Here is a 22,677-nt window from a genome sequence, read left to right as displayed (position 1 = left end):
CTTTCCACCAATCAGAGGGCTCGCCAGAGTCCAGGCACCCAGAGCAGCTGCCCTCTGACCCTGCCAGTGGTTGTTGGTTTATTTTGTTTGGGCATTTTAGAGAGGATGGGGCTGCTTTCGACAGGTCAGGCAGCAGGACTTGGATGAGGTCTTTAGCAAAGACAGCCAGAGAGGGCGAATTTCACAGCTCGAGAAAAGACTCAAGCTACTCTGAGCTTGTGTTGCAGTTCCACTTATTGCACTCATATTGCTGGTGAGATTGTCGTATTCATTGAGACATGTGGAAAATGGTCCATTTTGGGGGGAAAAGAGGGGCCATTCATGCAAAGTCAATTCCATCAAGTAGACAGAAATTCCTCAATACCCCTGTTTATGCAGCTGTGCCCTCCGATCAAATTACACCAACCCTCTTGCAATACCCACACCTCCCTTCTGGCCTTTATGCCACCCCACCCCCCACCCCCCACCACCTCTGAATTTGCCAGGAACCTTGGATGGGTCTCCCACTCACCAGGGAGAGTGAGAGAGGTAAAGAGTCATGAGGGGGCACATAACCCAGAGTTCCACCTACCCGCAGCAGTAATTGGGGCAAAGCCACAGAGCTTCCATGGGTCAGAGGAGGGGCCTGTCATGTGAGGGGCACGGAGGGGCAAGCAAAGGAGGCACATCCCCAGAGAAGAAGTACTAACCGTCATGCTGTAGCACCAACTCTGACAGACCGCAGGGAATGGACCCGCCGCATCGAGCCTGTCAGCTGTTCCAGCAGCGCAGAGCGATCGTGGAGCCCTCCACTGGGACTGTATTACTGAGGGCTTTTCTTCTCTGCCACTGTTTTATTTTTTTGGGTGGGGAGGGCAGAGTTGTGAGTCTGTGTGCGAGAAGGGGTGTTGAGGGGTATAATTGAGAGCACAGAGGGAGCTTCGTCTCTCCATCTTATGATTTGGAGGTGAAGACAAGCGCCCTCGGGGGCCCCCTGTCAGAGCTTTTGGGCGCGCTCAGTGCAGACTTCAATAAAAACACACAAAAAGAATTCCCCCACAAGGGCGCCTGGCTGAATTGCTGACGCCAATGTAAAAGATTCCGTTTTCTGTGAATCATTTAGTACGCGACCCTGAGCACTCTACACAACGTGACAATAACAGGAAACCCCCCTCTGTCCCCCTTATCGTGAAAAAATGAGAATTGCAACAAACCCAGAGAATGCCAAGTTATTTTTTTCATACATACTATTTCACACATCGATCACCCTGTGCCACTCCTCCATTTTCCTCTTCCCCTCCCAACTCTCACTCCTCTTTTCTTTTCTCCTCTCACTGTAATCCTGTCATGACAAATGTCAAACACAGTCAGTTAGGAGAGTGTTTTTTCTTTTTGCTAACCAAGAGCTTGCCAAGTCGAATGTGCGCTGGGACAAGACTGCTGCGGAAGCATCACATTGGAGCATCGGCATCAGATATTTCTGTGAAAGTAACAGAAATGTTTGAAGGTGTTGTCACAAGCTCACAGGTTCCTGCTGTTTGTGTGCACCAGAGGGAAATGGCGCCATCTCAGCCCTTTTGTCTCTTCCCTCCCTATTGTTGTTTTTAAACTTATTTCTCTGTTTAGTTGTTATCACTTTTATTGTGGTTAAGAATCTCAGCATGGCTGTTTTTTGTGGGTTTTGACAGAGGGGGTCGGTGTTGTAGTCAGAGTTAAAATTAGAGGAGTTGCTTTTCTGTGTGACTTGGAGACATGTCATCTTCTAGAAGCGGTGGGGAGTCTGTCAGTCACAGCCATGGTGTGTTTTAATCATCTCTGTCCCACTTGGAGAAGCGCTGACGGTTAGAGTGAGGGTTCCCTCCCCTGGACAATACCAGTATGCTAGAATCTCATACACTCTGATGTCAGACGTAGCAACCAGTTAAGAAATATGAGACGTTTCTTCCTCAAGTTAATCCTGCTTATTCAATGGGGGAATCAAGCAATGTCTGGTGAATTTGAAGACATATCACAAGTGTGTTTGAAGGTTTTTGTGATCTTTCAAAAGATATGACAGCTGGAAGAAGATTGGCAACAAAATAGCAGGAGTTTGTCATAAGAGAATGGAGCTGATAGAATAATCAAAACCCACGACATCTTAGAAGCTTAATGAGCGAGGGCTCCCCCCAAGCGAGCAATAATAATAGTGTTTTGTAATTCTATAGCCCTTTTAATAATACTCCAAGGAATTTTGAATAGACATTTCTTTGTAAAACAAAGTAGGTTAGATGACAAATTATATTTTCCATAATGTAGCAGTGATGACAGGAAGTGTGTCTTTACAGTATGTTGCTGAGAGAGAATGTACATCCTAAAAGCTAGGAAACTGTGATGCAGAATCAGGTTCCAGATTCCTTTAACCAGAATTGCCCACTACACTACACCCATCCGGCTCACTCTCCTTTAACCCCAGCCCCCGTCTGAGCATTCTCCCTGCAGACCTCTCCAGAGATATGGCCTCTCATTTCTGAGAGCATCCTTTGACAGTCTTAATGGACAAGTAGTCTCTCTACAAGGCCAGGAGAGCTCTCGCTGAAAATACCACTCTGGGCATGTCTGGGATAAATACTGTTTTCTCCTCTCTCATCTCAGGCCCATCTAAGGTTGTGTTTATGGGCAGAAATTAAACGGAGCCGTCAAACAGCAGTGAGCGTGGAAGAGAATGGAGGAGAGGGAGGGGGAGGAGAGGAGAGGAGAAGAGAGGAGAGGAGAGGAGAGGAGATGAGAGCCTTTTTAAAGAAGAAAATTCATTTTTTACACATTATAATGCTGACAAATAAACTAAAAAAAAAATCACAATTGTCTAATAGTAAAAAAAAAATAATACAAATATATGTAAAAGTTGTGAAATACCAATTCTAATAATAATATCCCTTCTAATTGCAGCTGGAGTTTGGAGATTTACATTTTGTGCCTTTAATGTTCACCAGAGTGACGTACGGCACTAATTTGAGCTTTAAACAGAAGTGCTTAGAAAAATATTCCTACAAGCCCCCAAGCAATTAGTCCAGCTGCCTGGCTTTGTCCACCTACCCATTGTGTTCTTTGTAAAAACCATTCTCTTATACCTCCACTTACTCCATCCTTTGAGACGCCATTGGAAAACCAGGGCTCTGAGTTGAACCCACAGTTGGTTTAAGTGTAATGAAATGTATGTCATGTCTCTGGCTCTCTCCCTCTGGCTTCCCCTCACCCCTGGCCCCCTGAAAGCACTGCCTTTGACAGGAAGGCCTCTGTGGCTTCTTCTGCAGTGATCTTTAGCCCCTTCAGGTCCCATTGACTATTTCAGGACGTCCCTGCGATTTGAGGGTGGACTCAACCGTTCACGCATGCTTCAGAGCATCGGCTGAGGAGAAAAATAGACAGATAGATGGAGTGGAAGCCTCGGACAGCTAAACCAGCCCTCTGGGAAATCCTACCCTGATGCCTTGCCGCATATAAAAAAAACAGATAGCCTCCACTCTAATGTATTTAATGTTTTACAGTATGCTTATTGAAAAACATCAAGTTGGCAATGCTTATCATACAGACTGCGGACCTAGCTATGTGCTCATTTGCTCAGCGGTTTACACTGTTTTTCTCTCATGTGGGCTCTGTCCTACATCGTACACATAATAGAAACTATGGCAACAGAAATCAGGTGTAGTTTCTGCAAAAGGACCCAAGCTGAGCCATTCCAGATGATGCACATTTGAATTTGAACATATATTGACTCAGTTCCTAGTATCTGTTTATTTATCATATTCAATCTTTATGCAGATGAGGGCGAACAGATCATGCATGGAACACTTACCTCGCATCTGTATGTGTGTATGTTTACGAAGCTGCGTATGTGATTTACCGGAAGCTTTTGTGAATGTGTGACTGTGCGTATGCGTGTTTGTTCCCACATGCACATCTGTGCTTGGATGTGTGTCTGTGCATGGATATTGGAGCTTGGAGAGAGTGTGCATGTCCACTATATTAGACAGAACATGCGAGGGGTGCCTCAGCATGTGTGTACTGCTGTCTGTTCAGAGCTCTCGGCGCCAGCAGGGTGCGCCATTCCAATTTACCCATCAGCCACAGAGGTAGGGGGTAAAAGCGCGGGGCATCACTGTCGGAGATTTCACATTCGAGGGACGAGATTACCAGTCAGGGGACCCCTGTGTGGAGGTGATGAGGGAGGGAGACTGCAGGGGCACAGTGTGGGGGAGTTGGGACTGTTGGGGGACAGGGGAGTGGTGAGATGGGGGAGGGAAGCACGACTCAACACCACCCTGGAATCCTTGTGCTCTCTGTTTTCTGGGGAGCATAGCTGCCAAACTGCACATCTGTTTGACACCAGGCGCTGTGGTATGGCAGCCAGGGGCTGTCTGTCCTGATTCACATCTCTTCTCTCTCTAGTTTGTTCTAAGGATCTGGACAACAGTGTGTAGGTCTTGCAAAAAGAGAAAAAGAAAAAACAAGGATTATACCTTTCATGTGAGCAAATTCATCCTTCTATCTCTTGTTTTCTCAGTCTACCTACTGTGATCACATGCACAGGGAAGATTTGTGTATGCTAAAGTACTAGAACATAATCATGGCATTGTAAAACCATCTTGAATAGTTACCTCAGACCCAGAGACCCAGCCTGCTGTCGGCCGTGCTCACTCAGCCTGTGTTTGAGTGTCAGCCAAGTCAGCTATGGCTGCTCCAGAGGCCCTGAAGCCTGTTGGGGAGACGGGACATTCCAAACAGCATAACTCATTCTTTACACCCTCTCTGCTGCCATTAGTTAATTATATGCAGGTGTTTTCCTTTCTCAGGTTTTTTCTGTAGATCTAATAAAAATGTAACCATAAGTACATAAAGCCAGATAGACGGAGTAAAGGAAGGGGGAAACATTGTGGAGGAAGTGGCTAAATGTGCTGTGTGAAGCAAATTATTGCCCCCATGTAGATTCATCAGTTCTCCCTGCTGGATTAAGGAAGGGCCTTTCTAATGAAGTTCGCCCCGTCAAAATGAAGGGACTAATTCTGATTTAGCTGAGGTAATGAACTTCCCCTCTCCTAGTGAGAGCAGTACCATGGGGTGAGGAGAAAGGGGTGGTTGTGCGGGGGGGGGGGGGGGGGGAGGGGGGGTGCAAGGGAGAGTGGCTGCAAGAGAGAGAGGGAGGCAGGACGAAGACGAGACAGGAGAGAGACACGGAGCGAGGACAGTGAGATAGAAGGGAGAGAGGAAGCTAGGTAGAGAATGAGAAAAAAATTATGCAAAACGCCTGTCTCGTATTTGCTGAGATGTATTAAATTTCCAGTGCGGGTGCCTGTGTTATATAAAATTATGCTAATGTCTTGTGGCCCGCTGCGAATGGCGGCTTGCTGGTCCTGAGCATGCGTGGCTGGCCGCTACACGGAGCGCACTCAGTGGGACTCAGCTTTTCTATTAAGGAAAACCTCTAGACACCTGATGATGAATTCTCTCCTACCAAATGTTCCCCTTTTTTGTGTCGAAAATATGAGCGCTTTTCTAAATGACTTTGGAGAGCCCGGCGTGGCGCTCAGCGGCCTGCGTCGAGCAGGGGGGAAGGGGGTATAAGGGGGGGTCCCTCTGCAGCAGGCTAAGGGAGTCAATTAAGGCAAGCACTGATAATTATAAGCCGGCAGAACGCAGGGGCTGGCTAATTGTACAGTGTTCCATGCCGTGAGCCCAGCCAAGGGGCCTTTCCACAACGCTCTCTTTCCCTGCTCCTTTGTGTGGACCACAGACCCCATAGAGCCACATACCTCAGCCTGACAATGCCACAGTGAGGCTAGCGAAGAAAGCCAGGCATGTGCCCGTAATTAACTTTTTACATTCAGGCCACTCACTCTTTTGAGACCTGAAAGAGAGATTCTGGTTAGATTCACACCTCAAATTTTCTCCCCTATTTGCTTGCCAGAAAGTTTTTCTTTACCCATTTAACCGTTTCTTTGCTTGTTTATCATTTTTTCTTTCACTTTGCACAGTAACTTTCACAGAGCACAAGAGTCTTAGAAAGTCAGGGCGTCACTTGACCTTTATTTCCTTCTAACAAGAAAAAGCCCAGCAGTTTAGAATAGGCATGTATAGAGTAAATTAGAGCATTTCAGTGCAGAATGGTGTTTGTGTGGCTGCAGGGGGTCCGGCGCTCCCATGCAATCCATCTCACCAGCTTGCACTGTTTGTCCCCAATGGACCTCCATACCTGCCTGCAGCTGCAGTGCCTACACATCATTCGTTAACAAGTATTCGGCTCTTGCCTTTGTTGTGGATTTCTCCCTTCTCTTTTTTTTCTTTTCTTCTACCTCTGTGACCTACACACTGTTCATTTGACCAAGTTTTAACCATTGTGGGTTCCAGTTGTAAGAATAGCAGGTAATGCAGTCCAGGCAAAACACAAAATGGCAGACAATCCTTCAAAGCGTACAGTAACGCCAAATCCTGCTGAAACACCAGCTTCATCTGGTTTTACCAGCTTGTTTCTTTAGCATGCTGCAGAGTGGCACATTAAATTTAGAGCAGTTTCCAATCTGAAAATACAAATATGCACAAAATCTGAAATATACACAGTCTTTTGTATAAGTAGTGTATAAAGCCCTCCAAAATTTCACACATTTCTCATATCTTGTAATGTTTTGAGTAGGGTTAAATTATCACAATGTCTGTTTTTCTTACTCTTTTACTACAGTGTTTGAGTGACAATGTACACAGTTACTCTTTTCAGAATAAAAAAATGCTTGCAGAAAGAGAAATTTTCACATATAAATGTTATTGAATGAAATGTAACAGGCCACAGCAATGTGAAAGATTAGAAAAAAAATCTGTCTCATTTCATCTTTGATATTATGCTACTGTTTGCTACGTTGTCATAACACAGCTGAGCCATAAAAGCTCATAAAAGCTCATATATGCCCAATGTATTGTATTCATTGAGAAACACAAAGCGCAGCAGGTTCTTTATGAATACCAGGCTCAGTGTAGGAGGTGGCACATGCCTTCTTTTGTCTGAACCTATCATTTATATATCTGGTCTCAGGTCTGCTATTGTAAATTAGTTTAACATAATAATAATAGTGTAGAATAAAGTTTTCTTTTCTCTTATTAACGCTCCAACAATAACTACTGGCTTTAGTTTCTGTATTTTCTGAGGCTTCGGCAAAATAACTCAAGTGGAAATGTCTGTTCAGTGTGTTTATGTTAGAGAGAAGGAGAAATGTCCTTATGTTTTTGTCCCCCATGTTTGGTGAACTCCAAAAGGTGTTCTAGTCGGCTAAACCTTTTGTAACATCCATTCATGCGTTACGCATGTTTATCTCAACACAAAAACCTGTCAGTTTGGGATTTCTACCTCTGGCCCTGTAGCCAGGGGAGCTGTGAGGCGGTTAATGTAGGCGCAAAGAGGCTGATCCTAGCAGGAGCCTAGCCCTGCTCTGATTAGCACCTCCAACGAGCTGCCATGCATCAGAGCTGACATTCTCCCAGAGACATGTTCCCCCAGAATCCTTTGCTCTTGCTGTGCGAGGGCGTCACCACCACTGACATGTCATAGCCAACAATCTCACCTCACCCCTCCTTCTCCCTCTGGAGGTTGGAAAACAGCATCAGGCATTCATCGAACTTGGGACCCTGACATTAGGGCTTCGGTACCTCACTTAGCTTATCTTTCACTTTTCTCTTGCAGACACAGAATATGTCTTTTACATGCCCACTTCCCTACAGGCAAACTGCAGTAAAGCTTCTCCTTTCATGCTGTGGTAGTTTTCCAATCTCTCTGATTTTATTAGCTAGCACTCGACCACATTTCCATCACTGTTCGTGTAATACATTAACTCTTTGATAGAATGGGGTGAATTTTCAAGGTGCCATGATTAAATCTTGTACTTTCATTTCGACATTTTGCACTTGATTCACTCTGTCCTTCTCAAACTGTGGAGACAGGAAATAGATATTAGTAATGTTCCCCCCCAGGCGCCAGTTCTCCAATCAGCTTTGGTCCAGCGGGAGTCCATCCCTTTGCGCTCCCACCTACCACCTTCCTACCCCCATCCACAGCATTCTCCAGGCCTTAATGGGCCTTGTAGTACTTCTGAAATTAGTTTGTGAGCAGTGCTTCTACCTCAAGAGAGCACACCACACGGAGGTGGAGTCAATTTGTATTCACCCATAATTCCCTGGGCCTTAATCACTCTGATTTTCCCCCCATTATCTGTTAATGGATAGTTCCTGCGGAGAGAAGAGAGAAGTAAACCCACCTACTGTTTACAGGCCTGAAGCTGTCTACTCTGCTACCATCCACAATCCCATAGTGGGTTGTATATACAGCAGTGAGTCCGCTGAAAACCAAATCTTCTTGGTTTATTAACATAGAACTCCAACATCAGGCGGAATATTATGAGACAGATGGTAGAACGGAAAGCAAACTCTTGCTAAAGGTGAAATTCCTCATAAACATGATCTCTCCGAGCAGGTTTATGGCAAGGTTTGATATTTTCAAAGACTTGGTATTGCATTGACCTATTTGTTTGACTGGACCAACTTTGATTACTACAGTGCTTCCATCTCTAGCTTTCCCCAAAACAGCCCATTGCTGCCTATTAAATATTCTCAATTTGTTCCCCCACTTGTTTACTCATTACTTTCAGCAAAGAAGTGACTTGATTGATGTCCCTTTTATCATTTGTTAGAGTGTGCTGCTCTGGCGACACAAGCAGCGTGGGTCCCCTCTAAGAGTGAGCTTCAGAGAACCATTCACTATGCCCCAGAGAGGAGTGTAAATCGAAGTGTCAGATTTTTCTCTTCCAAAGCCAAATGCTAAAAGTTATCCCCTCCAATTCAAATTGCTTCTCAGCAGAATCGTTTAAATAGAGTAAGGGGCAGCGGTGCTGGGGGGGAGTGGTGGTGTTGGAACGGAATAAGCTGAGGGAGAGTTTTTAATTAAGCAATGCCCTGTTTTGTACTTAACCACACACCATTATCAGAAAGTTAGACTGTCCGTGGTTACTTTAGTCTCCGTCTTTGATGGTTGTGCGCATACACTCCTAAGCAAACTAAGATGTGTCTATCAAATTCACAGACACCTTAACCACTGCCTCAAACTTACAGGATTCAATATGCCGCAACTGTATCGTTGTTACATAAAGATTTTACTAAACTATGCAAGCCAGACCTGCAAGCCCCAGCGTCCCAAACAACCTTCAACAGCACATGAACTTCAGCCTGGATAAAGTAAACAGTGAGGAGAAATAAAGACCATTCTTTTTGAGAGTAGTTTTTCCTCTCTCTCTCTCCTGTCCTCCACATGGGAGAGATATTAGGCGTTTGTGTTTTAAGGAGCTGTGAAATACATAAACCATGAGCCACAGGAACGCGAGGCCCTGTGGATATGCAGATGGGCTTACTTTGCTGGTGTCAGGGATGCTTAGAGGGAGCAGGCACAGGAGCAGTTCTCATCTAAAGGATTTTCTTAGGAGTGCAGAGGGACAGGGTGGTGGCAGCAGAGAACACTCGGGAGACTCGGAAACAGAGAGTGGGAGGGAGAGAGAGAGATGAGGATAGAGAGAGAGAGCTGACAGTCCCCTGTGGCCCTGTAACTATATCCAGAGTCTGCTCAGTGCATAGAGAGGGGTGGGGGCTCACGCAGGGCCATGCTGATTGGGCAGCCCTGGAGTAGGGCTGGGGAAGTGACAGGAAGTGACCTCAGCTCAGTGAGGCAGCTATAGGGGCGAGCGAGCTGACTTCCTCCCTTGGCTCTCACTAAGAAACAGGCTGCCAGCCTGATTCAACCCTTGTTTCACTGCTGAATACAAACCCAGCCCTACACAAGCTGTATTACAGGGGCTAACAGAGCACAATTCAGTCATGATAGACTCGCAGGCAAAGCTCTACTGCTCTTTTCTCTTTCTGTCTGTCTATTTATACATTATCGAATGTAGCACTGTTTCAGATTTGGGTTGTGTATAATGATATGAAAAAGGTGGTGGTACTATATACTGAATATAATTAAAACACACAATATTTTTATAGTCATAAAGGATGAAATATAATCGACATCAACAAAAACATTTTTCTTATTGTCAACAAATCTCATGAAAAGAAACAAAACCAACAATTAATCCTACTAAAAAGTATTGCCTGTGTAGCCAATGGCTGAGGTAGCTTACTCCTCTGTGCCATCCGTAGACTGCCATTGTTGTCCAAAAATGATACACATCAATGAGCCAGGCAGTTGCATTGAGTGACATGCTCCTTCATTGCAATGAACATGAGCACTGTAGTTTATTTTGAGTCAATCCCAAATACACCGTGCTAGTGCACCAAATGTGTATTAATCCACAAATGAAAATAGTCCCCAACAAATGCACTTCTTATGCCTCTTGTAGTTATGTTAGCTAAAAACTACGATGCCCAGCTGTTTTAGAAAATTACAAAGCCTTTTTGAAAAATGAAAATATATAATTGTGACCTAATTTTTAAAGGTTTACATCCTCAGTAGGAGTGCACAAGCTTGGGCTGAATGCAACAGACAGGGTAGGGAAGTTGGAAAGTATGGAGAGACAGACTATAACATTGTTGGTCTTTTCATAGGATTTTATTTTCAAACAGAATATATCAAATGATGCCAGCCTTATTCTTTAAATGTGAAAATATACAGTATTCATATCTCCTTGCCATTTTCCCTTGATGCACCTGCTCACAGACATAAACACACACATGCACGCACACAAGGTCAGTCAGGCAGGTGCACAGTTATCTGCATAATGAAGCAGACCAGGTCTCTAAAGGGACAGCGTTGTGCACTAGGGTCAAATAAGGGCTGCGCATATGGCAGAAGAACAGATCTGTGAACCCTGCAGCATGCTTGACCTTAGTGTACACCCTAACACAGATAAGCAAAGTGAATGGTGATCAAAGAGGGCAGTGATCCTCTTGCACGGCTGTGTGGATGCGCTCGTGCCACCCTCCTCCCCCTCTTTCGCTGATGCCTGCTGCTACACATACGCACATGTAGGCTACAGAATATCTCATCTGTCAAATGCATGATTGCAGAACATGCCATCAACTATTTCCTTTTCAAACTACTATGAGCTGCTTTGATCGGCCTCTACCTTTTTCCAGACAGTCATGAGGGAACATAGTCTGTGAGCTTGTGCTGATGCCCAATTTATGGTTTGTTTTTATGCTGTACACACCACCCTATGTGATATACAATGCCATATGTTTATGTTATTGAGAAGAGATTGTAAAAGAACATGTGGTAATATGTTACAGTTAAAAGTTCAATATGTACTGTATAAACTCCCACTATTTCTTTTGGCACTGCTGGATGTGTTTCTCTTCCCTTCTCTTCCTTTTCCTGGAATATCAGAGGTCACTGTGTTGCACTTGTCACTATTGAATCAATCTTTAGGTGAGGAAAGTAAGATACCTGTTTTTCACTCTTATACTGCTCATGAAGTTGCAAGGTCTGCAGCGCATAAAAAAACAACAACAAATTATTCATTTGAGAAAAAGTTGGGTTTTTTATCATTTCAGATATAGTTTGATTTTATTATCACAGTATTTTAAGTTTAGACAGCTTCTGTCCTTTCAAGTGAGCTTTTAGTAATAATAAATCAAACAGAATAATAGAAATTGATGGTGAACAAAAAAAAAGAAAAATTTAAAGGTGAGTTTCAGGTGAACTTTTTGTAGTGGAAAGGAAGGTTAATCTCAACATTTTAAAAAGGAAAGTTAGTGGTGAGCATGTCCTGACAAAGCAGGACATGCCTTGTCCATAGCAAGTTACTAGTTTATTGTGCAGCAATGTTTTTCAGCAGACTTGTTTTGCCAGATTTGCCTGAAGCACCTTCGATTAACCCTCTACTTGCATCCTCCAGGGCTCGAGCTGGGCACAGCTGGTTAGGTAGATTGTGTATTCGTGCTTCTGGTACCCAGGGCCTATGTGGTGGGCACTGGGCTGTAGGGACCTGGGGATAAACCCTAGATGGGTCCCTGGTGTATCCACCCCACCCCCTTGCAGTAGCTGGCCTAATGTCTGGCTTGGCAGGAATTTGATAGATGGCAGAGTGTATAAGCCCATGGCAGAGTGTATAGGCCTTTTATTGACGCACTGGAGATGGGCAGTTCTCTGGAAGTCTGAGTCAGCAGATCGTTGTGCTGTAAATGAGTGTGCAGGTTCACAGTCTGAACGACATTTATTTAAGCTATCATTGGCCACGGCTGAGGTAGTCTAATGTGGAGATAGACGTGTGGGGAATTCTAATGCCAAGCAGATAAACTGGGAATCTGTCCTGCTCTTGAAACACTGTCGTATCACTGCATTAAAAATGTTGATATGTACAAAGAAGCAGCTTTTGACAGCTTTGACAGTGAGTGCATTTACACTGAAGAACCGATGACATGATTTGATGACATAAAACGAAGGTTTTAGTAATGGGAAGGTTTTGTAATATTATCATTTTTGTCCAAATAACCATTTTTACTTTTTGGAATTTGACTATTTGACAATTCTGGATTGATTTTAATTCACACCTGCAAAGCACAAATGACTGTTTCCTTCATTTGGACTCCCTTCAAGTGTGTTTTAATTTGCAGACTCTAAAAATAAATAATTTTGCATCTAATTTAATCAAAAAGATGACGCTCACCATGTTCAAAGTGCAATGCCTCGTCTGAGCGATTAGGAACCCGGCTGGTCATCCAATTTATGCCTGATGGGAGCAGATCACACGTTATATTATTTCCTGTCTGAGTCATGAAAATCACAGGTGGAAGTATTAGTCAAAAATTTGTTGAATTGAAATTTCACGTAAAAAAAAAAAAAAAAAAAGTACATGAAGAGAAAAGAAAAGAAACAAAGCAGAGTGAGCCATTTGCTGGCTCCTTTGCCATTCATGCTCTGCTTATTTTCCCTCTTATGTTTTCTGTGTGTTTTTTGTTGTTTCTTCTCTACAGAGGAAGGATTGAACCATGAATGCAAGCTCTGTAGTCAGTCATTCGACTCACCAGCAAAGCTTCAATGCCACCTGATTGAGCACAGCTTTGAGGGCATGGGCGGAACCTTCAAGTGTCCGGTCTGCTTTACAGGTGTGTATTGTGCGTGTGCTTGTGTGCATGCGAGCGTGTGTATCTTGGATTTGCAACCCAATGAACTGATCAAAAGATTAGAAAGGCAGAGTTGGGTTTTACGTACATGTTCACTTTAGAGGCATTTACATCCTCACTATGCAAAGCTCTGCATTTCCAAGCTGTCTTTTTTTTTTTTTTTTTTTTTTTTTTGAGTGTGAAAAGGCAAATGGGTTCTAAATGAGTTGGGAAAGGTCAAGCAAGCGGGTCAACTAAAGCTGAGAGCAGTTTGCTGCATGTAGCTTTTTATTTAGTCAAATTGCCTCCAAATCAAGGCCAAAGAAGTGTCATGAGGTGAGAGGGGGAGAGAGACAGAGAGCAGGGGGGAAGATAGTGTGAGCTGAGGGGAGATGGGGGATGGAGGAGTGGGGAAAGAAAAGGAGATGTGCTAATTGTGGATGGCAGTGGTGCTGATAGCTGTAATGATCTCATCTGTCTCTGTGCGTGGAGGTGGAAGGACCGGACTCCTCCTGAGAGGATAGCGCCCTCCTTCAGTGTCAACAGGGTTAACTATCTCTATAATGAAATCTGCAAAGTCGTTAACTTCAGCTCTTCACTCTTTCTCCCTTCTCAGCTCTTTACTCTTCCTCGCACTTTTTGGGTCCTCAGCTCATTTCCTTCTGTTGCGTTTCTTGCACTCCACCCCTCACCCAAAGAAGAAAAAAAAGTGTCTCTCCTCCACTTGTTACATCAATTAACATCATTAGCTCACATTTTGCATTTTACTCAAATATCTTTCTTTCGCATTTTTACCTCTTCATCCACATAACTGCTCAGCTCCCTCTTCATTTTCCTCATCTCTCTTTCCCTCCACTCCCCTCCCTCTTCCCTGCTCTACTTCTCTCATTGCTGTTTTTGCCTTATCTCTCTTTTAACAGAAGCCTATTGATATATCCCCACCCCGAATCCCCCCACCCCACACCTCCACCCCTCACAGGGGTCTGAGCATTTAATATACAGAGCATGCCTCCTTCATCTGAGCCTTCATTTTCCACCGCCGGCTTTGACAGACAGGTCCCCCCTCTCCCTCCGCGTCCATATCGATCATGGCGCGTGAGAGAGAGGGATGCTGGGAGGGAGAGGGGAGGAGGGATAGACAGAGTACACCCTCAGGACAGTGGTCGCAGAGCAGACAGACAGATGGGCGAAGGCCTATGGTTATGGGGAAGGCAGGCTGAGGAGGGTAAGGATGGACTGAAAGACCTCCCTCTGTTGGGGATGCAGGGGACACGCAGACTGCAGTCAGAGCACTCGGAGGAAAAGGTGGGATTGAGAGATTGGCTGACAGCTGTCCTTGAATATATTTCTTCAAGTTGAGCATAAAGCAGAGAAACAACACTGGTTTAACAGCCCGACATGAACTGGCTTACAGTATATTGTTTAATGTATTCTGAGCAGGCTTCATTTTTATTTTGTGTTCAATTTGACAGATTTGAATTTACTCAAGTGAAAGTAGAAAATACAGCAAAGTTAAAACTCTCCATAGTATGTCCTTCATTCAAAATCTACACAACCCTGCTTCATAGAAATTACGTTGATATACTACTAATCTGAAACAGCGAACGCCGCCCAGATTCTGTTTTTGATCCGTTTTAAAGATAATGAGGAAACGCTTTTAATTACAATATCGGGCAAGTCGCACAATGTTGATTCTAAACATATCTGCTAAATGTTCACAGACAATGTTTTTCATTTGTGTTCCTACAATATCTGTTTGTAGCAACTAAAGCATTATTCAACTTTTTTGTGGTTTTGTTGAGGCATTTTCAGTGCTTGCTTAAATGGTTGCAATTGTGGTCTTGGTTTAATGTTGAAAAAGGCAACAGTGACACAACATATTTACTTTATTAGCATTTAACAAAAACCACAATCTTTTTCTTAACCTTAACCAAATTGCTTTTGTTGCCCAAAACATAACCACATGCGGTCCTGTCAGCAAAATATCACAAATACAAGAGCTCATTATGCAGAAAGGCTCCACATGTAATATTGCTGGATTATTATGCATTAACAGCATGTAAGCAGCATTTTCATGTTGTAGGTTCAATGTGGAGCAAAATTAAACTGTTGGGTAGTAAGTTAATTAACGACCATATGATTTCTATGTAAACTAATAACTATAGCTGTCTGCTAAATGTGGTTAAGTAGAAATCGCAATATTTCACTCTGAGATGAAGAGTAGTAGAAGTATAAAGTAGCATAAAATGATAACAGTCAAGTAATGTCCAAAACTGTACTTAAGTTTTTACGTAAATCTAATTAGTTACTTTCCCTTCCTGGACATAAAAGTCTAATTTTTACAATTCACTATGAGATATTTATTGTTTTGTTTGGTCCTTTTTAGCTAACATCAATATGGATGAGATACTGTTGAATAATTGCATACACTATTCCAAAAAAAATTATTTACATATGTTAAGGGATCCCTATTACAGCCATAATGACTCGGAACATAGAAGCAAAACTTTGATCAAACTAGGTGGCGGCAGTGACAGAGGCTGGGTCTCTTGATTAACAAGGTTACTCTTTGTTCAAAAGATCACCCCCCACTTGATGCCCATGTTTTAGTTTGATCTACCCCATGTGACCCAAAACTCACTGGGAGGTAAAAAGTGATTGTCATTCTTTGACATACCTGATTATCCCCAATCCACACTGAAGGGAAACAGAGAGAGGACAAATCATACCGCAAAACAGACCGGAGGAAAAGTATGGGGGAAAAGTAAGTCATAGACAGTAGATGAGGGGAGACAAAATAGAGGAGAAAAGGAGACAAAACTTGGAGGAAGCTGAGAAGGTTGCAACTGGCAAGTTTGGATGTGAGATGAAAGAGGGGAAGAGGAGGAGGAAAGAGAACTGTGTAAGGGAGGGAGGGTAAATGGAGAGAGGTCCATAAGCCCCTGGATGATGAGAGAGAGGCTGACTCTCCCAGGACAGATTTGACAGGTTTCAGAAGTGGGGGAGCCTGCAGCTAGAAGTGTCTGCCTGCACCCTTAGGAGCAGTAGTGAGGGCTGGTGTGGAAATTGTGATTGGGAATATGTGCTTAAGACAAACAAAACAGAAGAAAGTGTGCCTGATGAAAGTCGTACGTGTGTGTATGTGTGTTTGTGTGTGTGTGTGTGTGTGTGCATGTGTTTATATGCTTGTCTTTTACTTATGTCACAGCATGAAGTACAAACTTGAAAAACTACAGGATGCTCTGCTTTCAAATCCGCAAGAGTCTGACAAATACAGTAGTTTAATTAGTTTTTTGTTTAGTTTCAGCCCAAAATTTGCTGGTGCGTTATGTTCGCATGTGACATTTTGCATCCAAAAGCCTACATAGGCTTAGCTTTAACCCAAAAATTAGTAGTTATCAGCTTATAGCTCTAAATCAACTTCCCCAGCTGACTTGTTTGTGTTGCCTCAGAACACTTGGATCAGCCTCTGCATTGTGAACTCTTGGATTAGGCAGAAATGAACACATGTAGGCTAGACGAATAAATAAATGAAAAGGAGAAAGGGTGGAAAAAGGATAAACTTTTTTTTCTCCTCCCTGCACAAACAGCTTAGTATTGGTGCAGTGCAGCCTGCAGAGAGCACCACCCTGCCAAAATAAAGATGAGCTGGGGCCTGTAGTAAAGGAGACGTCTGCCATGGGCGGCCCCTGAGATCTAATCAGAGGGCTTAATATCCCCCACAGCGAGGAGACCTTGGCCCCTCAGCCCCCTCAGCCCCCTCAGCCCTGACACCCCTGACGCCCAACCCGGCTCAGCGCTCTGTTCAGCGCCGCTCTGCTCTGGCTCCACAGCCAACAAACTCCACAAAGTTCTCTCTCTCCCTCTCTCCCTCTCTCTCTCTCTTTCTCTCTTTCTCTCTTTCTCTCTCTCTCTCTCTCTCTCTCTCTCTCCCTCTCTCTTTCTCTCCCTCTCTCCCTCCCTCCCTCTCTCCCTTATTCTCTCTCATTCTCAGCAGGGAGAGACACAATGGCCAGCCACTGATCCTGTTTGGATGTGGTTTTGGATTATTTCTTCCCCGTTTCTCTATGTCCTCATTTTAACCCTCTACAGTAGGAAGACATGCCTCTGTTCCTCTTCTAAATGGGCATTGCAATGGCATATTTCACGTGTGTCACATGTTGCCAAATACCAATACAGTGTTCCCTCATTGCCCAATTCAGCTTATCCCTTTATTATATGTTGCATGCTAATTTTAAGGAGTGATGATGAAGACAAAGCATGTGTCTGAATTGTTATTCTCACTACTAATTAAAATGTCAGGACAGTTTACATAAGAAAAATGTGAATTTTGCAGTCAGCTTTAGTAATAATAAATGTGACCAAAGCCAAAACGGAACTATACAAATTATCTAAAAAGTTGTTGAGCTACAATTTATACCTTTATCTTAAGTGTCTTAACTGTGTCATAAACCAATTCAGTATTTACTGCTCCTACTTTATTTTCTAGTGCATTTTGGACTCTGGCACTTTAAATCAGTCGCCATCGTCGACTTACATATGAATCAATGCTGGGCTGTAAATTGATACATGCATACAGTAGCTGATTAAATGTGTCTCGTGCAGGAACTGGATCAGATGTAAACAGGGAGAAACAGCTAACTTGACATCTCAGCTGTGTTTAGCCCTATTGTACAGTATTTGAAGGCCCCCCAAGTCTCAAATCCATTTTTATTTTTGCTGTATTGACTTTTTCCTCCTCTAGCCAAAGACATAATGAAGGCTTCCTGCAGCTGCTGTGACCTGTTTCTGTACAGTATATGCAGACAAAACACAGCGAAAGAAAAAAGCTATTGTTTATCAGTGCATTTTTTTCTGTCAGAGCATGTATTCCCCACAAAGAAAATTGTCATCATTTTCAGAGCATAACCGAGGCACAAATATGCATGATGGCCGAGGCCTTAACCTTGAGCGGAAATGTTTTGTAACCGACAGTAAAACCAGCCATCTATCTGCAATTATGTTTATCTTCATATTGCTGTGGTCATTAGTTTCAGAAATGGACCATGGAGTTGTTGTTTGTTCATTAGAGGAGGTTCGTTCATTTCTGGTTAACATGCTGCCATATTCCTGAGACAGCTGTCACCCAGGCATTAGCAGTCTGAAAGCATCACTGCAGTGTGTCTGCTCTGGTCTCGATCTAAACTTTTATTTCCCAGGTCAGAAGTGTGACATTCAATGAAGCCGAGTGCGTCTCAAGTGTACGCAGCTCAATAATTAATAACCGCTCTCCCAGGTGAGCTCAAATTGGGACACGTTAATGTTGCAGAGCCCCGCCACGGGGCTGTAGCGACCCCGAAGCCGTCTCCGACAGACACCTCACCTTTTGTGGCTGTGCTTTTTCTTTTCCTCTCCTTGTGGCCCCACGGTGCATGCATTAGAAGAAAAGTTATTTTGAGCTGTAAGAAATTCAAATGAAGCCCCCACATGCTAACTTTTCCAGAGCATCCAGACCTTTGAGATTAGACAGCCGTCCTTAAAGCACAAGGGTCTGGGATAACAAACGGCATGTTTGAAGTGCTCCTTGGAGAATGCAAAGACACACACACACACTCACACACACACCCACGCACACAAGACACATGCACTCAAGACGCACACAATTGCATCCCCCCTTAGCTTTCCAGCGTGGACTATCGCTTAATTAAAGCACAAATATATAGTATATGTTTTAAGTGCCAGCGAGTTGTGTGTTTATATGATGGTGAATGTAGTCCGAGTCTGCATGAATAAGTAGTGCAACACCATGAATATTTATATTGTCAATATAATTAGCGATGTAGACTAATGGAGGCCATGTTTTGCACTTGAAGCCATGCCAATTTTTTGTGGTTGTTTATTTTCCGGCTTGTTGTCCCCACAGTAGTGCTAAATAAAGAGCATCATTATTCCCAAAACATTATGCATTCGCTAGCTCTAGTGCCATGAATATGACCACTCTAGTTTCGCTGTTAACATCTAAATTGTTCTCTGTTTTTTTTTTTTCAATTATATATCTCATAACAATGTTTTTTATATTGTTGATAGTGAATTCATTTGTTTGTAATTAAGTAATTTTCCTTGCCATTTGACATAATCTGTCTTCAGTTTTTATTCAAGCAGATGCAATTAAGATGTTGCCTTTGTTCCGTTAATGCAGGCAACAAGGCCCTACTCTAATTTACAACAGTCGACAATAAGAAGCGGAGAGTAGAGGCATCTTGCAGTGACAATTTTTTAAAATACAGCATGCACTGCACACGGAAAGTATTTAAAGTATGCACTAACAATTACATATTTTTTCTCCTCTGTCCTTGTGTCTCCTTCCCCTATGTGAGCAGTGTTTGTCCAGGCCAATAAGCTTCAGCAGCACATCTTCTCTGCCCACGGCCAGGAGGATAAGATCTATGACTGCTCGCAGTGCCCGCAAAAGTTCTTCTTCCAGACAGAGTTACAGGTGAGCCTCAGGCTGGGGGAGCCAAATGGCCACCAGCATAAAACTGCAGCCGCTAATCACACATGACAGCTTAACAAACACTAAACACCACTCACCGCACTCCAGCTATCCCCTCCTTCCCGGCTGGGATGAGAGACTCAGAAGGAATTATTTCAGTCCGTTTCCAAAACTCATTTGTGATGTGAAGATATGATTTGATTTGCTTATTAGACCAGCAGAGCACTAAAATATCTGGAATTAGAGGATTAGTGGAATGCTCGTTTTTGAAGAGGTAATTACATACAGTGCAGAGGCAAAAACACAGTTGAGTCAATATGCCTGCATCTCCTCTCCTAATCACAGAGGAGGCCTCATGGCTAAATATGAGCTTTGTCCTCTGGGAGACTGTATCTGCCCTTCAACAAAGTTAGTAGTTGGACTTATGAACTCGCAATGTTAGAGAGATAATCCATTTTCTAGCAATCTTTTTCTTTGGTCCTTGGAGAACCTGAAAAAATGAAACAGACCTTATTATATTATTTCACAGTGGTGGTGTTTTCAAGCAGCTCTGTTTTGTTTGGGGGATTCTCTACCATACACATGGCACACTTCTAATATCCAGATCTTTTTCTATTACCTTTTGAAACTGAATCATTAAAATATGAGTAGTCTATAACCACCTTGTTCAATCCAATCACTGGAATTATTCTTAATTTGCCTTAAAGCGCAGAGAGAAACTGATAGCTCCTGACCATATCCTCCAAATACATCTATCTGAAACTTGGATTAGCAGCACTAGGTATTAGCAGGTAGCCAGAGGAAGTATACAGAGCTTGGCTGCCCATTGATCGGCAACGATTTTTATATTGAGATTCAGGTTGTAAACACAGAGGTGTGTGTCTGCCAGGAGGAAGGTGAATGTGATCATTATCTACTGGTCATTTGAGCACTGCAACCATGAATAAAACAAGTCCTGATCATGCAACTCCACAATGGAGAAGGTTATTTAACAAGCCTCATGCTTCTCCAAACTGCCAATGTGGAGTCTTTTCATTCATGCCAAGGCCTCCTATTTATCACATTTTCATCTCTCATTGGTACGAGTGTTCTCTATATTGCCAGGGTTGCAGGTACCTGTAAACAATCTCAAATAACCAGGGGATGTTTTCCTACTTTTTTTGTTTGACATTTTTTGGAATGAAGCGATCTCCGCCTCCCGGAGCTGTTGTTTCATGCATGATTATATTGTTTTACACTCTGTGTGTGAAGAGACAAGAGCAGAACATGAAAGATCTATGGCACTTTGTTGTGAAACAAGGGGTTATGAAAGGAGAGCAGGAACGAGCTTGGGGGATAAGACGATCATTATGCTCAACCTGTGCCATACTCTAAAGTCAGTCCCAAGTGAGCGCATGCTCACACTCACTTCGACATATATACATATTACATATAGATACACACACACATACTGTTTCTTATCACATTCACACAGATAAATCCACAGTTTATTTATACTGTGACCAACTCCGAGCTTTCAAAGTTACGTTTGTTTGTTTTTCATACATTTTTATCTTGCGATGCAACTCCTGAACTTAGTAATGTTGGATGTTGCATTTGCCTTTTCACTGTCTATAGCTTAAGCCTTCAACAAACAGCACAGGCTGGAGTCTTGCTTTTGGTTGTTGTTTGTTTGCGGTTGCCATTTCCCATGCATCACACTTCAAAATGTCTCACTGACACGGGGCAGTCGTTTGTCAGTCTCTCTGAAGTGGAGCTGTCTTCCAGCAGTGAGAGAAGTGGAAGCTCTCTCTCTTTGCCAGCTCTTGAGTTTGGACTTTCTCCCTATTTCTCCCTGACACTCTGGCCCACTCGCCGGCTGCCTGGGCTCCTCATCTCTCACAGTAGTCGGAAGGGTCAAAGGGCCAGTGCAAGCTGGGAGAAGGAGCGGCGAGAGGGAGAGCTGCCACGGCAGGTAAAGGGAAGCAGGAACGATATTTTATTAATTTGCTGCTGAGATCCTGAAACAGACCAAAGGCTGTGACAGGTATCCAGTGCACCACTCCACATCCTCCCCCACCGCCTCCCCCCGTGAACTCTACCCTGCGAGGGGCTAGCCAATTTTCGCCAGCCTGTCGAGATGGATGATGGGAGAGCATCCGTCTAATCAGCCCTCCTAGGACCCCCCGCCCAGCCGCCCCCCTCAGACCGGCCAGATTGACTGACTCCTGGGCCTGTGTGCCCCAGAATCCAGATTCCAGAAGAGAATAATCTCTCTTGCTCTCCCTCCATTTCTCTCTTTCCTCTTTCACAGACAAAAAATAAGCACTGAGATGCGTAGACCACCATTCCCCTCAAAAACTCTCCAGAGGACTCCCCTCCACCATCACACACACACACACACACAGCCTCCACCCTGCGCATCCCTCTCCCTCACCCCATTAAAATATGGAGCAATGTCTAGATATTTCATGAGGTGCTGATGGGGAGCTGGCTGTGCAGCGCTCTCTCTGACCCTCAACTACTGCCCACCCCTTGAGCAACTAGGAGACATAGCTTCACTATATCCTCTCACCCAAATAAGATCCACTGGCCTCTCATTTTAAAAGCAGCTTCTCTCTCTCTCTCTCTCCTGCCTGTCCCCATATGAGAAAAAATGTCCCTGGGTTCTTCTAGCAAAGACCACATTGCAATGTGAAACTTGATAATAAACTTCCTTTTCCCTTTGCGTTGGCTTCAGATACAGTAGCTTTTCACATTGCGGAAGGAACTGAGCCACTGACAATGCTGCTAGGCTGGATTAATTAGCCAGATTCATTAACTGATGGATGCGCAGTATTAGCCACAGCTTAAATCTGACATTTCTCTGAGTGCAGTTCATTTGTGAAGAAACACACTAGTTCAGCTCCTCTAGCAGTGCCGTGTACTGGAGGACTGCAATTGGAGGCTTCTCTCCCAATGATCCCAATTCCTCCAAAGACAAGACAATGAGATTGAAGTTACACAACAGTGAAGATGACATTTTCTGCCTAAGATTCCCTTGTCCCTCTTAAGCTGGGCTGTCTTTTATTCCCTCCATCCTCCAATTTCATTATCATTCCTTGGAAGTGACACGAGATTGTAAGTCATGTGTTAAGTCGCGC

General features: G+C 43.7%; 1 protein-coding gene across 11 annotated transcripts in view; it reads left to right on the top strand.

The window, feature by feature from the left end:
* LOC137194238 (zinc finger protein 521-like) overlaps positions 1–22,677 on the top strand; it is a 90,383-nt gene that overhangs the window by 58,771 nt on the left and 8,935 nt on the right. For all 11 annotated transcript variants that reach the window (XM_067605952.1, XM_067605950.1, XM_067605951.1 and 8 more), the window contains 2 exons: positions 12,955–13,086; positions 19,443–19,558. In XM_067605952.1, the coding sequence (XP_067462053.1) occupies positions 12,955–13,086; positions 19,443–19,558 (248 nt within the window). The remainder of the gene's footprint in view (positions 1–12,954; positions 13,087–19,442; positions 19,559–22,677) is intronic.

The sequence above is a fragment of the Thunnus thynnus genome, chromosome 12 (assembly GCF_963924715.1).
Source record: "Thunnus thynnus chromosome 12, fThuThy2.1, whole genome shotgun sequence".
In the NCBI taxonomy this organism is placed as follows: domain Eukaryota; kingdom Metazoa; phylum Chordata; class Actinopteri; order Scombriformes; family Scombridae; genus Thunnus; species Thunnus thynnus.
Note: the sequence above shows the minus strand (reverse complement) of the source record. Positions and strands in the feature narration are given on the sequence as shown.